Here is a 21,934-nt window from a genome sequence, read left to right as displayed (position 1 = left end):
GAACCAATGGTTATAATAAGATACCTAACAAATGCAATTATTGTTGCTATACTTATTGGTTTGGTTATAATCTGATAGGAAAGAAATAAAAGCTGAGGGAAAGGGTGGCATAGTTTAATGGGTAATTTATTCAGGAGCTAGGAGACTTCATTTCTGTCTCTAGGTCTACAAGGCAAATAGCTGAGCCTTGAACAAGTCATTGAACAGCAGCCGGCAATGGATTTCCACTTCTTCATCAGTAAATTTCCTTTTTGCTCTAAGGTTTGAGAGTTCTATTTATCATTGCCATTCTCATCAGCCCAGGAATTTCACAGTGGATCACAGTGCACCCACTTCACTAAAAATGGTACTTATATTACTCACTAGTTGATCAGAAACATGAACATAACTTAATGAGAAGATGTGTTGAGATGGTAGGGCTGGGGCAAATGGGAAAAAGGGGAGATACAGAGAGGAAGGAAAGGAGGAGAGCAATAGGGTCACTGACATTTTGTGAAACCAGCTCAGATCTAGTTATTCTGCTTGAAAAGTCTTTCTTAGGCATCTCTAGCTCTTGTATAGAATTTTCGGTATTACTATGTATGTTAGAGTATCCTTCAGAAGAAAAATATAATGGGATAGAAAACACACTGAAATAAAATATTTCTAGTAACTATTTGCAATTGAAACCATCTCCATGTATACTTCAGAGAATAAAAGTTTCCAAGGTCATGAATTTCAGGCAGGTATCTCACAATGTGTAGGGAATGAACAGTTGAAAGCAAACCTATCTCCAAAGGATAGGGAAGGCCAATCAACTCACAGGCTCTACACTAACAATAAATATTTGCCTTTTAAAAAGGTGGTTGTCTTTTACCTTTATACCTCTTTATAATACTCTAATGTAATTATTATGCACAGAATATACACTATATAGTTTTATTCTTTGCCCAATATGCCCACCCTCTCTTCTGATATTTGGGTTTTAATATTTCAGCAAAAAGAATGAAAGGCAGTTTCCTAGCAACACCTGTATTCAAAGGCACAACAACAGAAAAAGCTTAATCACAACACTTTGTTTCCCCCACACTTAATTCCTGCCTTTTGAGGGAAGTTGGTGGGTAGTAAAGCAAGGTACATACAGAGAATTTGGTAGGAGAGAGGTTGTGCAGCCTTACTTGGCCTTCCTTCCCCAGCATGCAAGGGCAGGATGGATAGGGCTTGCAGTTAAACACCTCTTTCCCAATGATAGGAGGCAGAGACACTAAAACAAAGCCATGTGCTTTTTAAATACTTACTCTGTTGGAGATGCAGCCCTCTGGGTGGAAGGCATACTGAACTGTGAGGCGAGATTGCTGGGTTCCTACTAACCCTCGTACTAACTACCTGTCAATGCTTGGGAGGGTCTCCTCTGGGCTCTCTATCTGGAGGTTGCTCTAAAAGAGGTGATCCCAAAGGTCCTTCCCAGCTCTAAATCGCTACTAATAACTGGATCTGATTTTTTTTTTTAAGTTTAATGACATTAGCTCAATCAACATCATGGTTTCACTTGTATTATTGCTGCGCCCTCAGGAAAAAATCACTGGGTAATTAAGCTTCTGGATCTCTTCCGGGGAAAACGTGTTGGTGTCCTGCCTTCCAGAGACTTCCTGCCTGCACTCTGGGCCCAGCCACACCAGTGAGATGGAGGGGACCTGACCTACGCAGCCGTGGTGGTGTTTCCAAGAAAGAAAATCTCTTGGTTAAGAGGAAATGGTTTTCTTCCTCCCTGCAGAAAAGCCAGGATTTTCAAGTTTAAAGCGTGCACGCGAGTCAGTTTAAGTCTAGATCTTTCGCCCTGAAACTCCCTGCCCAGAAACTCCGCGGGGAGTCTAAATATAGCAACAGCAAACTCCCCCCAGCCCTTGCCACGGCCCTCGTGCAGCCTTAGGATTGGAGAGCTTGCTCCAGGGTGCTCTCTGCATCTGCCTCGAATAGCTGGGCACGGAGCAATCTCTCTTGCACCTCCACAGCGCGTGGGTGTGAAGTGTATTAGGGGAAAGCGAGAGTGACTCTGGGTATTGGTGCTTGGCGAATAGTCACGTGGCACCGCTGCCAGATGCTTGGAGCGGCTCTAAGCTAGTGCCCGCCACCGAGAGGCTTGGGGTAAAGTAGGGTAGGAAAGCAGGGTCTTGCCAGTAGCCAGGAGCTGGCAAGAGGGCTTCACGAAAATAACAGCAATAACAATAAAAAGTAAAAGTAACGCAATTAAATAAACTACTGACAGGCAGAAAGGAGCTGTCGCGGGCGTGGGTGTGTGCACAGGAGGGAGTTGGGAGAGTATTTCTGAGAGGCGGAGACAGCTGAAATAAGACTTTTTTATCTTAGCACTGCCTCGGTTTTAGGCTTCTGGAAAAAATAAGGCACAAGGAATCACTACCTTGCCGCGATATGCTATGGTTTTGTGGTGGAAGCTTAGTTCTTCCTTCGGTTTAACTTAATGATCGTTTTCTTTCATATTTTGGGGGGCGGGGGCGAGGGCGAGGGGTCCACTCTGTTGGAAGAATTTCCCAAGCCTGGCTTCCTTTCAGTTTCTCCACGCTGACTCTGATGTTTTTAACTGCTTATGCTATATAAGACAGTGCTGCCGAAGGCCAGAGGCCGAAGCCGGAGGCACTGTGGCCTCCTCGCGGGCTTTGGGCCGCCCGAGTGTCAAAGGGGGTGGGAGACACAGCCAGTCTTAACTTGCGACACATCTCTCACGGTGTACATTACAGCATATAGGGGTAGGGTGGAGACTCTGAGAAGCCGGTGTCCTTGGGCTCTCCACCCTTTAGGATTTTTCTCCCAGACGCTGGGTCTGCCGCCACAACTGCCGAGACTTCGCAGTTTTATGACTTTCTCAGACTTAAATGGAAATTTCTTGACGGAGGGAACTGGGTTGTTCTGCCATGCTTCGCGCCGCTGTCAGGCAGAGTCCCCCAGGCGACTCATTAACCGCGGAGGAGCAGCTTGAGAGTTTTTACGCTCCCCCCATACTCCACCCCCAGGCTGGGAAGGATGGCCAGTTACTCGCGGGCCTGCTGTCTGAAGCTGGGATGGAAAGTCACGGACCGCAAGCTTGAGTGAGCCGCGGGGAGATGCCCGGTTCCCATCTCATTGTCTTGGCAGTCGTGTCCGGCGGGTCTGCACACTGAACTGCCAAGGAGTCGACAGCTGTGCGGGGACCCAAGAGCCACTGTCCGGACCACCACCCCGCGCCCAGGCTTGGGATTTGGTTGGTACCTGAAGGACAGGGCAGGGCCGTTCCCGCTCACACACCCCTTGCGAAAGGATGGCAAGACCTGGCGCGCCAGCGTAGCCGCGGGAGAGAGCAGCGACCTGCATCTCCAGTTTCTTTTCAGGGCACGAGGCAGACTTAACCCTCCGGACAGCTCCAAAGCGCCAGAGAGAACCAAACCAAACTCGGAGAGGGGCTTCCGAGTCCTGTCTCTCCCGGGGAGGGGGGCCGACGCAGCCTGGGCGTGGAGAGTGAAGGGAGAGAAGAAAGGGGAAGCCTGGGGCTGGGGGTGCGCGCGTGGGAGCGCGCCTCGGAGCGGCCCGCACTCCCTGTTCCAGCCCTGGGGGCACTTCGGAAGGAGGGAGTGGTAGCCACGGGAATCAGAGGAAGCGAGAGAAACCCTCTCAAAGTGACGCCCCAAACAGGTCCAGATTTCAAATTCGAAGCTAACGGCTGCTAGAAATTAGGACTCCTCTGCCTCCTCCGCACACCCCCGTTCGCCCCCGCCTTGAAGCCCCGGCAGTTTGCTAGCTGCTTGCGTCCCCGCCCCCGACTCCGAGGTCGCGGGCGGGCGGGCGCGGGGTCCACCGCGGCTTCCTACTTGAAACCCGCCAGCGCGCATGAGGCCGCTGCCCCCGCCGCAGGCACTGGCGCCCCCCTCGCGGTGCCCGTGGTGATGCCATGCCCCGCCACCACGCGGGAGGAGAGGAGGGCGGCGCCGCCGGGCTCTGGGTGAAGAGCGGAGCGGCGGCGTCGGCGGCGGGCGGGGGGCGCCTGGGCAGCGGCATGAAGGATGTGGAGTCGGGCCGGGGCAGGGTGCTGCTGAACTCGGCGGCCGCCAGGGGCGACGGCCTGCTACTGTTGGGCACCCGCGCGGCCGCGCTCGGCGGCGGCGGCGGCAGCGGCGGCCTGAGGGAGAGCCGCCGGGGCAAGCAGGGGGCCCGGATGAGCCTGCTGGGGAAACCGCTCTCGTACACCAGTAGCCAGAGCTGCCGGCGCAACGTCAAGTACCGGAGGGTGCAGAACTACCTGTACAACGTGCTGGAGAGACCCCGCGGCTGGGCGTTCATATACCACGCGTTCGTGTGAGTACCCGCGCCCCCACGCGCCCCCCGCCACGCCCGCTTCGGGGGCTGATGTGCCTGGCCCCCTGGGACGCGCTCTGCGCCCACGCCCTGGCTCGGCGCGCGCGCGTGCACACACACAAACACACACACACTCGCGCGCACACGTGGTGGCTTTTATTTCTTTGCACGTGTTTATGATCTTCCTCACAGAGCCTTCCACCACTCTCAGCCCCACCTCTCCCACCTCTACAGACTGAACCTTCTCTCCGAGAACACCCAGAGAGCTGTCCGGCAGCATTAGGCACCAAAGGCGGGAGCCAGGCAGGCAGAGTTGAGACCTAAGCTGCGCGGATAATTGGGAGCGATTAGGTTCCGAGATACATAAACTTCAACCAAGCGGGGCGCCCGGGAGCTGGGAAATGCAAAGGGAGGACGTGCGCTGGTATGAGGCTTGTGAGAGTTTACTGGAGAGGTTAGGAGGTGATGGTGGGGTAGGTCCGGGTGGAGAGAGGAAAAACAGAGGGCTGGGTCCTCAGTCTTGGGGGCGGAGCTGGGGGAGCTGCTGCTTGTTGGGGAGAGCAGCTTTTAAGTGCGCCCGGAAACACGCCTCGCCACCACCTCAGCCACCATTAACGGAAAATCTGTCAGTGCATGTAGCCCTTCCTGCCACAGAGATGGCCAAGGTCTAGAGCAGGGCCGGGAGAGGTGATGCTCCCGCGCAGTGGGGAGTCTGGGGCGCATAAGCCCCGGCCAAAGTGCAATAGCAGATGCGCAAGTGGGCCGTCCAGGATAGGAATCAGACAGTGGGTTAAGTAGGCATTTGTGGCGCTGAGTCAAAGGATGTGTGTGTGTGTGTGTGTGTGTGTGTGTGTGATTGATAGCATACATATGCTGCTACTATTAGTTATTGTGCAGCATATAAGCCTTCGCCATCTAGCAGAGAATACTTAATGAGAAAATGATTAGAAGCAAATGTTTATTTTTCCCTTAGGCATTTAAAACCTTTCAGTGGCTTTAGAGTTTACTACTGTTTTTCCCACAACGTCCATTCATTCAGCCTCCTGTTAGAGTTAGGTTTATCTCGACATTTTAAGGTAGTTTTTATGCCATTATGCCCTCTCTAATTCTTTATTTTTTCTTCTTCTTTGTCGTTTTTCTCTCTTTAGTTCTTTTTTCTTTTTTTTTTTTTCAGCCTTCTTATATTCAAAAGAAACATAAAGACGCCTTAGGAAACCAGTAGAGAAAGTTACAGTCACTGATACTTTCCTTATTTCCCAGTAAATTGGTGTTGACACATGGCCTAGGTTTCTTTTAGAAATGAGGTGTGCCATTCAAACGTAGCTCTTACCTAGGATGGAAGATTGACAACACCAGAACCATTTTTTGAAATAACAGAGAAGGGGCTGGTTTTGTAAATAGGTGAACCTGGAATTTGACCACGTAGGAGTCAGGAAATTGGTGGAGTCTACAATCTGTGGGGCTCTGGTGTCTGGAAAATTTTACAGTCCCAGATTGATGTGAACATGTAGCATTAGGTAGACTATTCCAGCCAACTTTCCATCTCACAATGTACACAGGGAGAAAGTTGTGTTGCATTATTATTACATCAAAAGGTATAACTTTATTATTTACTTATGTAAGATTCACATTGATTTAGATGTGTTACTGTAATGATAGTCATAGTGAAACACTACTGATACTTTTCCTGTTCATCCCTTCTGAGTTAATATATAATTAATCCTCTTACCTAATGAGCCTAATAAATTATTTTGATTTGCCAAGATCTACTAAAACATTTAGCAATAATGATCTGTGCTCACTTTGGCAGCAAATACATGCTTGTAAAAAAAATGATATTATTTTACAAGAGTATGTTCGAAAAACTCATAGCTTTGAATTTACAGTATGATGCCATTTATGGCATCTAATTTTTTGATAAATTATGCATTGTATATTCAGAGAGGGTTAGAGACAAACTTGGCCAGTGCTCATATTTTATATGTCCTATGTGTTTCCCTTGAACTTGAATGAGGGTTCTTGTAATGCAACATTTTTCTCCCAATATGTTTGTGTTTAATGGGTTTCTATGGCCTTACAGAATTTCTAAATATTGACAAATGATTTTTTCAAGTGTTCAAGTTTGGATAATTCACCAGTCTTAATCAGTCTATCAATGTCTTTAGTGGTAGATATGAAATTAATTATGTACTTTTCAATATAATATGTTAATGTGAAGTTTTGTGTTATATATTTCTAGAGTCTGACATTGTAATGTTTGAGCAATTGGATAGGGGTTCTAGGTCCACATTAACACAAAGAGAGAATGAATAGTATCATTTTCTGGGAGGATCGTGCAACTATAGCCAACCCTCGGGGACAGGCCACTTTGGCAATTGCTATTTATGATTTTAAGTGAGCTTTAGAATAGCTGGATTTTACACATTAAATTAATAAAGTTATTTTGAGCTGTGAGTCTAACGAGATCATTAATAATAAAGGGAATTATAAGAAAACAATTTCTAGAGGGATGTAACTAACTAATTCCCTGCCAGCCTGGGAATCCCCAAATCTTACTTTAATAACAGTTTTTGTAGCGCATTAAGGTTCTTGCCAAGAACAAGTGCACTGTGATTAATGAGGTACTTCAGGGATGGATTTACTTGGTAGACCCATGTTTTCACTGCCAAGAAGCAAGAAAAGTATGTGTAAAGTTATGTTTCAAGTAAAGAAAAATTTTTGTTAAATATGCAGGAATCATTACTATAACAGTATTTTAATGGTATAAAATGTGGTGTCAAATGTATGTATCATAGTCTACTGATGAGATGGCTGACAAGAACAATATATGACCTACCTCAAATACCTTCTGCCAGTCTTTATAAATTAGTGGAAATTAGCCGTGTTTGTTCCCTTACAGTTCTTTTAGATTTGCCAGACAGCTATGTTTTCTGGTTTTCTGTTTCCTTTCTTCGACTGTTCTTCAGTTCATAGACAAGCTATTCAAATATGAGGTGACGTATTTCTTTGAATGCTGTTCGTCTATTTTTAATTTCTCCTCTTTTTTGGAAAAGTTTAGAAGAATAATGGTGGTTGAGGAACACATGATGCGGTTCCATATATAAATTTGCTTTGTTGCAGCAAATGTGGTTCTGGGGATTAGTGTGGGAAACAGTGTGGCAGATACATGTAACATATCACTTTGTCTAGTGAATCTTTGTCTGATGTAAGGCCATGGATTGGAATTTATAGATATTTTAAACTAGGAAAACTAGTCCATTCACCCAAGCTAGGAACCTGGAAGTCACCCTTGATGCTTTCATTTTTTTTCATACTTGCTCCTGCTGGCCATTCAAATGTTCATTAAATTCACTTTATAAATAATTTTTCAAATCTATTCTCTTTTCTCATTTGTGACTGCCACTATCTCTGTTTCTCAATGTCTCTCCATTGGATTATGTGCAATATTCTCCTACTTAATCATCTCGCTTCTGTTCTAAGCCTTACAGCTCTGTTTTGACATCATAGTGCTCTCCCTAAAATGTAAACCTTTTCATATCATCCCCTTGATTAAGATCTTTCCATGATACTTTACCATCTACTCATTCATTCATTTATCCATCTGCAAACATTTGAGTGTCTATTATGTGCTAATCCCCCATTAACAAGTCAGTGGTGTCCAGTCTCAAGGAGGGAAAAGACTTCACAATAGAATGACTACAAGCTTGTGATCAAATGTCAAACGATGTTATTGGTGCTATTACAGAGGTAAATACAAAGTCTCATGGGAAAAGAGAAGGAAGTAGAGAAGAAGGAAGAAAGGTCAGCACAGGCTTCAAAGAGGAAGCGAGGCATGAACTGAGTTTTGACAAATGAGTAAGTTAATTTTCAGATGGGAAAAGCAGGGGAAAATGAGTGATCCTGTTAGAGAAAACTGTGGAATTATGAATCAACATAGTAATTCTAGGTACTGTTAAGCATTTTCAGGGTGAGGAGAGCCATATGAAAAGAGGGCAGAACAAAAGGCATACATACCTGTACTTGGATGGCCTCAGATGCCGGCCCTGAAATCCAGTCTTTATTGGGTAGGCAATAGTGGTCACTGAATGGTTATCATCAAAGGAATGATGTAATCAGATACAAATTTGGGGAAGATTTGTCCTTCATTGACTCTGTAAATAGATTGAAAGGAGTATGTATGGCCTGTAAAAAGATGATAGCAATTGTTCAAGTTTTCCATTTATTCTTGTATTCTTTTATTTATAAATTCATTCTATGATTGTCTGTTGACTATCTATTATGTGTCATGGACTTTTCTAGAAAGGCCATGAGAGATGCTTACCTAAGGAACTTAGTAACCATGGGGACAAGAAGGAGTAGTTTAAGTAGGGAAATGATAAGTAGGTAGACTGGGCAGATTATTTTCACCAGTATAATGTGTAGTGTAAGAAGGATGATTCTGACTTGGATGATATGGAGAATGGAAGTACCCCCAACCACTAATATATGGGACAAAGAGTGAGGGGCACATTTGCAGGGCAATATAATGAGTTCAGATTTGGACTTGTTGGGCTTCAAATGTTTGTAAGACATTTAGATGGAGATTGTAAGTGATAAAAACAATCATGAACCAGGTACACTCGGTCTCTTTCAACCAGAACCATTTCCGGCATGTAGAGAGCATTCGACAAAATATTTTTGAATGAATGAATGCATTTACAAGTCTAGAGCTTAATCTAGATGTCTAGATTAGATATTTATATTTGGAAGCTTCTAACAACTTCATGAGAATTAAAGCAATGAATAGATTAAATGAGATAGCCCAGAGATGCAGAGTAAGATGAGGAGATGGTAGAGGACAGAGTCTGGGAAATAATAACGTCAAATAGTGAATGGAAGAGTAAGAGTCTCAGAAAATATGACAAAGTGACCTGAAGGCCAAGGAAAAATCCAAGAGACCTTATTTTCACAAAAGCAAAAGAAGAAGTTTGTAGTCTTCTGTTTCCAGTACTGTAGAAATGTCTAGAGAACGCAAGTAAGATTTTATTGGATTGGTCATGAAGGAGGTCACTGATGGCCTTTGCTACAGCAACATCAGTGTAATGGTGAGGGTCACAAATGTGATGTAAGTAGATTGAGGATGTTAAGAGGTCAGAAAGTAGAGCCAGTAGTTTAACTCCACATTCCCTGGAACAGCTCACAAGACTCTTCATGACATGGCCTCTGTCCACCTTTCTTGTCTCATCTCTAATTTACACCCTAAGCCCCAGCTTTACCATCCTGTGTCTCTCTGCAGTGCCTTTGCTCATGCTGTTCTCTTGGACTCTTCCCACTTCTTTCACGCTGGCTGTCCAGTTCCTACGGTTTCTTTAAAACACAATTTAAGGATCACTTCCTCTTGGGCACATCTCCCCACTGCTAGAGTGATTTAGGTAGTCCGGTCTCAGGTTCCATGGCACTCTAAGAATGTCATTATAATGGCGCTTGCTCCACTGTGTTGTTATTGTGTGCTACATGGTCTGTGTCTCCCACAGAAAGGTGAGCAACCCACACAGAAAATCGCCTATTTACCTCTGAATCCCAAGCACCTAGCAAGATACCTTGTACCCAGTACACCCTCAATAAATGTTTGCTTCATGAGAAAGTACATATTTTTCCTTGGAAGTCTTCTATAGAGAAGTATTACAGTGAACCAGTGCTGAATCAATTACCAAGTAATTTTGATTTTCTTGGAAGATACTGATGATTCATTTAAGAGAAGAATGAAATGAGGCTAGAAGTAGGAGACCAATTTCTTTGCTCCCAATTTTTCCACTAATTAGCTTGGAAGAAGTCATTTCACCCCTTTGGGTCTCCAAATCTTTATCTGTGAAATGGGCACAACAGGGTCTGTGATACAACCAAGATGATGGAGGATACTATAGGAGGATACTAAAATATTATCATAAAGAGAAGGAATATTTGTTATAAGAAGTGAGCCAATCTTTTTATCATTTTCCTTTCTTATCTCTTAGCTTCAGGGCCACCTCCTAATTAGCCAGTTTAACTTTACTCTTAACTTCTGGTGAGATCTATATGTCACATAGTAGCCAAAGTGGTACTTCTGAAGAGTTAAATAGAATGATCACTCCTCTGCTTGGAAGAGAAAGCTGTTCATTGCCTATCTCTACTCCATTCCTTAAAGGCAGGGTCTTTCTCCATCTTGTTCTCTGCTATAGCACCAGCACCCAAAGCCATGTAGATGACCCAGACTGATTCACTTACTGATACTCCAGATCTTCAAAATATACTACTGGTTTCCTGGTAGAAGATGGAATTTTACTCTATGGGCCAATCCTTGTGTCAAGACTCAATTAGACCTGATGAATGACTTTATTATTTACATATATATTCTATTTTGAATTGTCTGTGTCTATAGAAATTAATTTTTACATTTTATTTTTCTCTTGTATTCCTTAAAAATCACTGATTTTCTTTAATGTAAAGATGCCTTATACAAGCTATACTACTTTATAGCCTGCTAATATAGTAACAGAAAATACTCTCTATATTTTTCAAATCAATCTGTTTTCAGAATTTAAAAAATACTATAGTATTTGAGGGTCATATTACAGTTAAAAATGATGAAAGTGTTAAAATATTAGTATTGGGACTATTATGGCCTAAGAGAAACAAAACATTAAAAAAAGAATATTTCAAAATAAAAGGAAGTCTTGATATAAGAAACACTAAACAAGGAAGATAGCCAGCAGCAAAAAGTGGTTTTGATTTTAATTTTTAATTACAAATGGCTATTTTGGCAGATGAAAATGCCAGCAGAGCATGTTTTATCCTAACCCAGTGGGTGTGAAACTACTTAAAGTCCAATTGTTGAACAGCCATAGCTCATAGTTACGTTTAATGATTTGTAGATGTTTCCATTTTAATTTCCTTTTTCTTCAACCATTTATAAGTATTCTGTCGAAGTTTATTTGGTTGCAACTCAGAAGATAGATTGGCCACACAACTGCATTTTTTCATAATTATTGAAATTCTTTGATGGGTCTCAGAGTTTCAGGTGATCTTTCAATCCTTTGTTATCAGTTTGTCCAAAAATAAGTTAAATGTTAGTGGCCATCTATTTCTAAACTTAAAAATAGTTTGAACTTTTTTCATATATCTTTTACGTACATATAAATGTAGATGTGTATTATATATATGCACACATATATTCCATATGCACACAAATACACACACAACATATACATACACTGTATCCTTTAGTAGAGAACTTGTTAGTACAAATATTTACATTTACCTTATTTTTGTTTCTCTGAAAGTAAATCAGATATTTGAATAAAATGCAATTTAAAAGTAAAAGGAATCTTAAAGTTACTCTTGATAATATGGAGATTATATCATAATTTAAAAGATATTTAAAGTTAAATATATATGAAGAGATACATCTTTTATAAGCATAATCATAGTGTATGTTATGTCCATTTATAGTTCCTGAGAGATAATTCTAGAATCTCTATTTCTTCTTCAGTCAGTGGCAAGATGACCTTTTATAATAATCATGTCATAAATTTTCTTTTTTTAAACAGACAATTGAGTTTAATATTTAATTAGCAGCCAAATGTGTAGCAGTTAATGTACATTCAAAAGAGGGAATGATGTAGATCTTGACTTCAAGGAAATTCCACTAGGGAATATGATTAGATTTGAATTTAATTATCAAGTTTACCTTTACTGAGTTGATGACTATGAACACGTTGCTTCCAATATCATCTATTTAATCTGTAAAATAAAAATAATAATATTAAATCAAGATATTACAATATTATATATGTGTGTATATAATTATACTTAGCATGATGGCTGTTATTAAAAATGGAGAGAAAAATGGAGATAATGTGATAAAAGGCTGTATTGCTATGTTAAAGGTTAGGATTTTACCCTGTGGGTGACAGGCAGTCCTTGAGGTAGGTGGGGTTTAGGCACGTAAAAACGTCATTGAATTTCCATTTTAGATTGATCACTTTGTCAACTATGCTTTGAATAATGGCTTGGAGGGGACAAACTGGAGGTAGGAGATCCACTTTGAAACTCTTGTTCCAACTTAAGCAAGATATAATTAGGACTTAGACTGGGGCTATGGTAGTGAAGATGAAGAAAAAAATGTGACGATAGAATCAAAATGTATTAATAAATAAGTGAATGTGGGAGATGAGGAAGAGGAACAGATTTGTTATTTCTCGACTTCTGGTTTGGGTGGTTGGCTAGATAATGGGGCCATTAACTGAGATCAAGAATACAGGTGGAATAACAGGTTGAGAAGCTTTGGAGATGCTGAGCTTTGAGTGCCTGTGAGACTTCCAACTATGTATGTCCAGCAGCTGTAGATGAAACTTTGAAATACCTGAAAGTACAGACAAGAGATAAATCCATGAGGAGAGCATGTAAAGAGAGAGGGCAGTAGGCTCAAGGATGTAAACCTGGAGAAAACTAATATGTAAGGAGTAAGCAGAAGAAAAGGTGAATAAAACGAAATAGACGGCAAGATGCAAGGAATCACTAGACAAAAAGATGGTCAGGGAGTCATGGAAACCAAGGATATCCAGAGTTTCAAAAATAATCAACTATGAAATACAGAGAGTGGGAAAGAAAATTTTTTATCACCAACAACAGTCATTGCAATTATTATGTGATGAACATTGTTCTCAATACTTTATACACATTAATGCTTTTTATCCTCAGAATAGCCCTAAGAGGTACTACTATTAGTCTTATCATCTCCTTTTAACAGACTGGAATTCTGAGGTAGCGGGAGGTTCAATAACCTGTCCAATATTAACCACTGAGTTAATGGCAGAATAAGGCTTTGAACCAAGGCAGATTGGCCAAGCCACTATTTCTTGTTCTTAGCCACTATTTCTTGATTGTGGATGGTACCTGTGCACCCAGGGGCCCTCCTATCAGATGGATGGCATAATTACAAAAACTGCTCTTAGCAACATAGTATATAGTAAGTCCTCACTTAATGTTTATGATAGGTTCTTGGAAACTGCAACTTTAAGCAAAACAATGTATAATGAAACTAATTTTACCATAATAATTGATATAAATAAAAGTTAAATTGGCATATTTCTGGTCATTGAAACATCACCAAACTCCTAAATAAAGACCTGAAACACTTCTAATATTAACCATTGAAATAAATGTGAGCTATATATACATTTAAGAAAGATTAATAAAAACAAGAAAGGTAATTATTTTCAACCCACTTATTCCTTGTCCAGGTCTCAGATAGCCAGACCCCATCCTGGCAGCTCAGGGTGCAAGGATGCCCTTCCATCACAGGGCCACTCATACGCACCCAGAACTCATTCAGACTGAGACAATTTAGACTTGCCAGTTCACCTCATGTGCAGATCTTTGAGATATAGGGGGAAACTGGTATCCCGGAGAAAAACCACACAGACGTGGGGAGAGTGTGCAAACTTCACATAGACAGTGACCTTGGCTGAGAATCTATATTGAACAAAACAGTGTTATTCGAGGATCTGCTGGATATACACAATAAATATTTGTTGAAAAAAATGAACGATAGTTAAAATCCTTTATAACCTTGTATCAGAGAGTTATGTATAACTTGATAATATTAGGAATGTTTGTCTTCAAATTCTAACCAGCTTGAGATCTAATTTTTCTATAAAGTTTTTCCTGGCAGCTCTGGCTTATTTCCTTACTTTTATTTACTTACCATAACTTTTGTTATTTGGACCATGTATTTTAGCCCTTAATTACATTCTTGCGTTGTCTTGTATATCTAATCCTTTGCAAAAAAATTGTGTTTAAAGAAACTGAAGTACCCTCTTCTTTTATATCTTTTATGGCATCAAGCCCAGATTTTCATTCTTTATTTTTAATCAAACTTCACCTAGTTTATTGCTACCAGAGGGACTATTTGAATGTCATAACTCTTTTTTTTTTTCCAAACAGGAATTTCCTTAAGTTGCCTAGTTGAAATTATGGAGCAACTTGTTTTGAGGGTCTAAATTGGTATAACTTCTTAATACCATTTTCTATGAACATTAAATTTCTAATTTATACTTTCATTGCAGAATACCTATGACTCATTAAAAAATAACAGCAATTGCTTCATTTGTTTCATAATGGCTGAATGTAGAACTATTTGCTCCAAACTGATTTTATAAGATTTTCTTTCTTTAAAATAATAAATAAAATGTTCTTGTTTCCTTCACACTAATATAAATACATTCTGTTTATCTTTCATGCTTCTTTCTCTCCCCTCCCGCATATACATTTTTTCCTGGACATTTCTTGCTTTCTCTCTCCCATTTGTCCCATTGTTTTCCTTCCCCCGAATTAAATTACTCTTAGCTTATTGTTTTTTCTTTTCTTCTCTGTGCATCTGTCTTTCTGGAAAGGTGTTTCTCTTCATTTATTTTACCATATATAATTTGATTTCTCTTCCTCTTAAAGTTGTCTGCTCTTAATCAAGAGACGCATTGACCCCATAATTGCTTACGAGCTCCGTAAGTGCACTGCAGGTGTAGACTGGGCTACCTATTTTACATATCACACTGCAGTAATTAACAGAGGGCTCTTGAGAAAGATGTGAGGTTTAGAGAACCCTACTTTTCTTGGAGTTTTAGTTGCGCTCAGATTTCTTAGAAAATAAGGGAGCGAAGCCTTAAAATTTTTCTGAGGCTTTCTGATATCTATTATTCCTGAAATCTGGGAGTACTCAAATATTCAGTGAATAATTTTTAAAAGATCGTTCTTTCCATTTTTTTTGGAAATTGACTACTACATATAGTTGAGAAATAAATTAGAAATTATTTTTATTCTAGATGGAATTATTATTTTAAAAAAGGCACATTACAGAAGTCCAAATATGTTTGTAACATAGTTAAATAGCAGTTAACTTAAAAATATTTATCACATAGACTGTTATAATCATTAGGAGTTTCTTTACTCAGTGAGCCAAGAAATAATCTATAATTTGTCAGCAGAGAACTGTAGTTTTTCTGTTTAACAGAGAGATTAAAGCATGGTCTCAAAATGCAAGTTGTCATAGTATAGCATGTGAGACAGAAAACTACCTGCATTTTTTCATAGCTGGAAATTTTTCCAAAGCATAGATCTCATGAAAGCTATTTCTATAACCTTTTATAGAATGGGAATCAAGTTTAGGGCTCCCATTTCTCTAAACCTGTTTCTCTCACACTTGAATGAATCTAAGACGGATTGGTTTTGAGAATTTAGATCCTGCTCCCTGTGTTTTGAGACATTGGAAACATTTCTCGGCTTTTTGATTTGTGAAATTAGGACATAATTCTTCAATGTTTGTTTAGTAACCTGACCTCACGCTATGTCTAAGGCCCTGAGTAGGAACTACAGAGCTGAACAGAAATGAAACGCAGCCTGTTCTCTTCAGGAATTTTCACTGCAGAAGGATATTAGTTTACTATTTACTGAGCTACAAAAACCATCTCTCTGAACTGACAGGATAAAAGCAAAGGTTGGCCCTTCTCCAGCAGCATTTAGCTATTGCTCCTATTGAAGGGACTTACGAGGTAAAGCAGGATCACCATGTAGAGCACTGCTGATTGCCAGTTCCCTTGACCCCTTGGGAAACTTTGGAGCTGAGTGTTCAGCTGTCTGTGCAGGTGGGCGTTCTGCTCACGGCATTCCCACACAAAGACCAAACGCAGGAGTTCCCCCTGATCATAGTAATTTCCAAAGAGTAGTAATTAAACTAGTTAAACTAAATGTTCTAGTTAATAAAACATTCTGAGTATGTTTAATTTGTTCCAAAGTATTTTTAAAAATAGAAAAGAAACTAATGTTTCTTCATAATACTTTGGAGATGTTATTTTTTTTCTGCTTAAAATGGATTACGAACAATAATGTGAACTAAAAGTGTGTGTTTTTTTTTAATCAAATGAAATGCCTATTCATTTTCAGTGTGCACTCTAAGTTTCTCATATTGTTAACTTTTTAATTCCAATACAGGGAAGGAAAATATTATACCCAGGCTTTCATGGGTATAATATGCTTTCTTTCTAGCTTTCTTTCTCTTTTTCTTTCATGTATTCAATATTTGAGTGCCCACCACGTACCACGTTCTTGGAACACTTTGGAAACACTACTTCCCATTTGATTTTGACTGACTTTCTCCAGGCTTTCTCATTTCTTCAACTAGAGAGTGCCACTTCAGAGTGAAGGTCAGGTCAGTAAGTGTAAGAATGTTTGTTCATCGTGATCCTTAAGGTGTTCTTGATCCATCTCCTTGAGACTACAGCCTAATCCTTCAAATATATTTCTCTAGTAGATAAGCAGTCTGGTTAGGGAATTACAAAGTGAGGTTAAATTGGTTTTAAATTTACCATACCAGATAATAAAATCCTATAGTCATTTTGTTTTGCTCTATCAAATGGAGAAGTTAAATGGCAATATAAATGACTTTGAGGGAACCCATTTATAACCTTCAAGATAGGATCCTGAACCCAAGGGGCATCTGTTCTTACTCATGCAGTCCTTGACAACTAGAAAAAATGACAATCATTTTGTTTAGGGGCAACATATTTACCAAGCTTGAACATTCAAATTGGCATTCAAGTTTTTTTTCACCCCAGAAAAAAAGCAAGATAAGTTTCTTTAAATTCAGATCCACCAAGGGATAAACATAATGATATGGTTTAGCTGTTTTCCAGAGTTCATGGATATGGAGTTTTATTCCAGGCTTCGAGGCAGGAAATGAATAATAAAAATAAGTTTATTGATGGCACTAACATGAGGTAGCCTAGACAACCTTAAACAAGAATAGTCAAGGAACTATAAGATTATACTGGAGAAAACAGAATATTCCTCTAATCCGAGGGTAGATACCATAATTCATAGTTATCATCAATGAAAGATCTTCCTTTTTCCTCCAAAAAAGGTAAAAGGCAATTACTTGCTTTTTTTTTTCTTTTGGTTTGTTGTTGGTCCAAAGTCCCTTTCCACATTGCAATCTTAATATAGATTTCCAAAGCACATATTATATTTAAATGATCTATTCATAATAAATCTATGTGTGTGTGTGTGTGTGTGTGTGTGTGTGTGTGTGTGTGTGTGTGTGTTTAAATAGTTGCTTTAAGAGCAACATGTAAAGTTAGCGGTTACTCCAGAATAAGTGTCTGGACATGGTGTAGCAACATAGACAACGAGGGCCTGGCCCAGAGTTTTAGCTCGGGGGATGTGAAGGGAAAAGAGGAGAGAATTCAAAGGGAGAATTGGATTTCTTAGTCTTGATTAGCATCTGGTAGGCAAAAGAGATCAAAGAATCAAAGCTTTCAAGGTTTCAAGCAAATGTAACTGTGACCAAGCAGAAGTTGCTTAATGCTGTTTCAGGAAGAGATGGGGTGCACGTGTGGATGTGTAACCTGTTTGGGCTTTGGGAAAGACAGAGGGTCTTTACTTACCAATGTGGAGGTGATGGATGAAGAAATAATAAAGATGTTGGGAGAAGAATGTAGAAAAAGAGGTTTAGGGAATAGTGGCATTTGGGGAGAAAGGGCTTTGTGAGAGAAGAGAAAAGGTAGGGCAATCCAGCATCCACAGGAGGACCCAATCCCAAAGAAGGATTACACTGGAGTGAGAGTATTATAAAAAAAGAGAAATGAAAATGTAAATGTGAAAAGAGGCAATGATATAGGTTAAAAGAGGAGGGGCCAGAACCTAAAAGAAAACACAATGATCCAGGAGTGGACAGCATCTGCAGCACCATCTGCTAGGAGGACATCTAATAGCATAGGAATAAGAAAATCATGTCCTGGAAAAAGGGCCAAAATAACCCACCAACTAGGCAGTGTCCTAGCACAGCAATCAGCATCTCGAAAGGCACCTAACAGGGTGAGGAGTGTCCCGTAAGGAAGGCGTCACTGGAATGGGAACTCTAGGAGAAAGAGTGGTATTCAGAGCCTCCTGTGAAAGCAGGGAAATCTGGTTTGAAAGTAATCTTGCAGTCCCCAAGAGAGATGTGGATAAGTGCAAAGCACTTCTGAAGAATTTGAGATAAGGCACCAACAGTGCTTAGAGGGGAAAAGGAGGAGACAGATTAGGCTGCATAACTGACAATTAAATGGGTGAAGAGAGAGGGAAAATGGTAGATTAGGGAGCAGCAGAGTCCAACTAAATCTTTCTTTATTTCTCCAAGCAGCTGGAAGTCTGTACAAATATAAAAGGCTAGGGAAAGGGCCTCCTAGAAGGGGAAAGATTAAAGTAGTTGAGAGAAACAAGATCCTGGAAGAAGAGAGATAGGGATTTGTGGTAAATAAAAGTTTTGGATGGTGGCTTTGAGGTGTGATAAAGTAGCAGCAGGAAGTGGATAACATGTTTTTTTGACAACAGCAAAGGCTCTAATGGAGTTTGGTATGACCAGGTGGAAGACTCAGTGAGTGTGATTCTGAGAATCTAACAGTGGTATGCAGGGGAGATTCAAAAAGTAGATGGAGCCATAACCCAGAGCTGGCAACTCTGTGTCCAACGTAAAGGGAATGAGAAATGCTCTAGATTCTAGAGGTCCCACACGCTAAACATGTGTGACCTTGGACAAACCACTAACATCCCTAAGCACCAATTATCTGATAAATGTGGAAATTTGCAAGCGTGAAAGCTCTTTATTTTATTGCCGGCACAAAAAAAAAAAAAATAGTTTTTATAGTCCCTAACCAAATATAGTTTTGCAATGATAGACACTTGTAGAAACATGTTTTTAATGAATAAATGAGTGAATACATCAGTTAACATAATATATTATTTATTTTACAACAGCATTCTGTTTAGTACCAAGATTATATGGTCAGAAATTTCCTGTTGTCTATATAAGCTCTCTGAGCTTGAACCAAAAGATTTTTCTCAGAAATCAGGAAATATTTTATAATCTCTTAATTTTTGAGTATGTGGGTAAAGCTTAAATTTGAAAAAAAAAATTGCCAAGGACTAATGGTTTGCCACATTTAAATAATAGGATTATAGAACTCAAAGGACCTTTGCTCACCTCTTCTAACACTGTCCTTTAAAGATTGGAAAACTGAGACAGCAAAAATATTAAATAACTTCCTCTGAATCAAACACTCACTGTAAGAGACAGTACTGGTGGCCATGCCTTCCTATTGCCTTTATAGAAATTGCTTCAATTTTAAGTCTTGTAATCTGCCCTAACCTTTCCTTATGATTTTTAAAAGATGAATAGGTACATTCATTTCAAATACTGTTGTTAGTTCAACTGTTGTATGAAGAATATTCTACTAAAAAGCATTTTAGTATTTTTTCACTTTGTATATTGACAGAGAAAATATTTCTCTCTCTTACAAATTCCTAAAAGCCAGCAAAAGATATTAATTTCTATGACTTTTCTTTCTTCTAAAGAAGTCAAATCCTGAGGAAAGTGTCTCTGTGGGGTTAAAAAATATGTTGACTTGCTCTTTAAAGTTTCCAATAAATGGATAGATCAAGAAAAAAAAACAAATTAATACTTATACCTTGAGTCACAGCATTGTGATTTCTTTCTAGATATGAAAATTTTATGAGAAATATCTCCAGAATTCGTGTGGGAGTGGGCAAGAGTACATATAAATGTTATATGAGGATTTCTAAGGCATCCTCTTCTCCTTTCTCTCTCTCATTCTTTCTGTCTCTCTGTCTCTCTGTCTCTTTCTCTCTCTCTCTCTCTCTGTCTATCTCTGTCCGTCTGTCTGTCTGTCTCTCTCATTATACTTGGTAAATTCATTAGGAAAAATCAGATGTGTTCATCCAGAAATTCAAATGAGATCAAACATCTATATTTAAATGTGCCATGTTAAACAGGCCTAACATCCAGCCTATATGCCCAAGAGAGCCTGGGCCATGACCATGAGACATAGGTGGGAACAGCAGGCTAAGACGACCCTAACTTCTGAAACTCCTTTCCCTACTTCACGAGAGGTGAGAGACATCTGCAGCTTTGCAAGCACAATATATGTATTTTTAAAATGTGAATGGTTAAAATTTACTTAAACTTGGTTTCCACTCTCCTGATAATTCTTCATCTACATAAAATAAGCTTTTATGGTTAATATTATCATTAGAAAATTAATGGTTTCATTTATGAATTATGAGGAGAAAAGAATTTGGGCAGTTGTTTAAGACTGTTGGCCTATTAGTGGCCATTTTTTTGCATGAGTCATATACATAGATTGAGAGGTCGATGTGTACTATGTATGCTTCTTCAGGCATCTTCATTTTTGCTAGGAAAATTTTGAGGCAGAGAAGTGACTTGGAGAAATGAAGGGCTCTCTTTGATTCTTATGAACAATTCTTTAAGCCCTAAGTTATTCTCATGAGTTATGAATATCTACAATATTTTTTCTTGGTCATCATAACCCCCTCACTGATGGTCCTGGTTCAAGCCTACTTCATTCACTACCCAAACTCAGCCAAGCAGGGTTTTGGGGGCAGAGCACAGGTAAAGGAGAGGCTTGATCCTCTTTGGCACATGGCTATTGCTATTTTTCCTTAGAGAAGAGGAGCGATTTGGTACCATAAGGCAAAGAGCACTTTAAGGCCTCTCTTCATCATGGAGCAGATTTGTATACAGATGCAGAGCACTTACACTGGCTTTCAAATAAAGGGACTCTGAAGTCATTAAACCCTGACCTTACTATATCAAAGAAATTCTGATTATGTGGCATTTGTTAAACATCCTCAATGTGGAAGCCACTTTTCAGCCATACCCCATGTAGTAATATCAATCTATTAAATTTTACAATGGCTTCTAAAGACAGCCTCAGAGGTTACATATTTGATACAAAGGCCAGAATTTTCTTTCATTCAGAAATCTGTGTTGTTTGTAGATATGTAAGCATAAGAATGTTCCCTGAAGCATTGTTTTGTCATTAAAAAAATACAGAAACAACATAAAATTCTATCATTAGTAATTAGTTACATCAATGGTGGCAAAATTGTCCAAGGGAAAACTGAATTCTTTGAAATTAAGGAAGTAAACATGAATGATATAGCATAGCATGGTTTCTAAAATGAATTATTAGGTGAAAAAAATCAAGATATAAAATAGTGTGTATAGTATACACAAGTATCCCCTTTTGTAAATAAGAAATACACAGTAGATTATCATTATTCACGATAGTTATGGTTTATAAAGTCGCTGTACCACTGAATTAGCAAATACTGAATCATTGCTCTTAGCAGAAATATAGGGTTAAGCACCTTGGAACCTTTGGTTACATTTTCATCATCTATTCAACACATAACCTTGTTTTATGTGTTTCTGTTTAAAGATACATTGTTTAATATATGATTAATTAACATTGAACTCATAGCCAGTAGCACTATAACTCATATCTGAATGAAGCTTTTACCTTACATGTATTTTCTCTAGAAGGCACATCATAGCCTTCTTGCCCTTGAGACAGCACTTCAGCATTACAGTGGGGACCATTTTAAATAGTGAAATCACAAAGAATGAAAGAAAGAGAGAGAGAGAGAGAGAGAGAGAGTGAGAGAGAGAGAGAGAGAGAGAGAGAAGAGAGAGGGAGAAAGGGAGGGAGAGAGAGAGAGGGAGGGGGAAGAAAAAATGTGA

General features: G+C 39.8%; 1 protein-coding gene and 1 long non-coding RNA gene across 3 annotated transcripts in view; one reads left to right on the top strand and one right to left on the bottom strand.

Annotated features, from left to right (window-relative positions):
* The first annotated feature begins 2,012 nt into the window (after nucleotides 1-2,012).
* KCNQ5 (potassium voltage-gated channel subfamily Q member 5) overlaps nucleotides 2,013-21,934 on the top strand; it is a 451,448-nt gene continuing 431,526 nt past the window's right edge. The window contains exon 1 of one of the 2 annotated variants that reach the window (XM_039853208.1): nucleotides 2,013-4,323. In XM_039853208.1, coding sequence (XP_039709142.1) covers nucleotides 3,920-4,323 — 404 coding nt within the window. In that variant the 5' untranslated portion in view covers nucleotides 2,013-3,919. The remainder of the gene's footprint in view (nucleotides 4,324-21,934) is intronic. The other variant, XM_039853207.1, reaches the window with a different exon arrangement.
* Nucleotides 5,231-21,934, bottom strand: part of LOC120594973 (uncharacterized) — a 30,453-nt gene continuing 13,749 nt past the window's right edge. Inside the window, exons 2-3 of the long non-coding RNA XR_005650750.1 lie at nucleotides 12,029-12,081; nucleotides 5,231-8,474 (exon numbers count right to left, since the gene is read on the bottom strand). This is a non-coding gene — a long non-coding RNA (uncharacterized LOC120594973). The remainder of the gene's footprint in view (nucleotides 8,475-12,028; nucleotides 12,082-21,934) is intronic.

Source organism: Pteropus medius, unplaced genomic scaffold, assembly GCF_902729225.1.
Source record: "Pteropus medius unplaced genomic scaffold, Ma_sr-lr_union100, whole genome shotgun sequence".
Taxonomy (NCBI): Eukaryota; Metazoa; Chordata; class Mammalia; order Chiroptera; family Pteropodidae; genus Pteropus; species Pteropus medius.
This window is presented reverse-complemented; position numbering and strand designations above follow the sequence as displayed.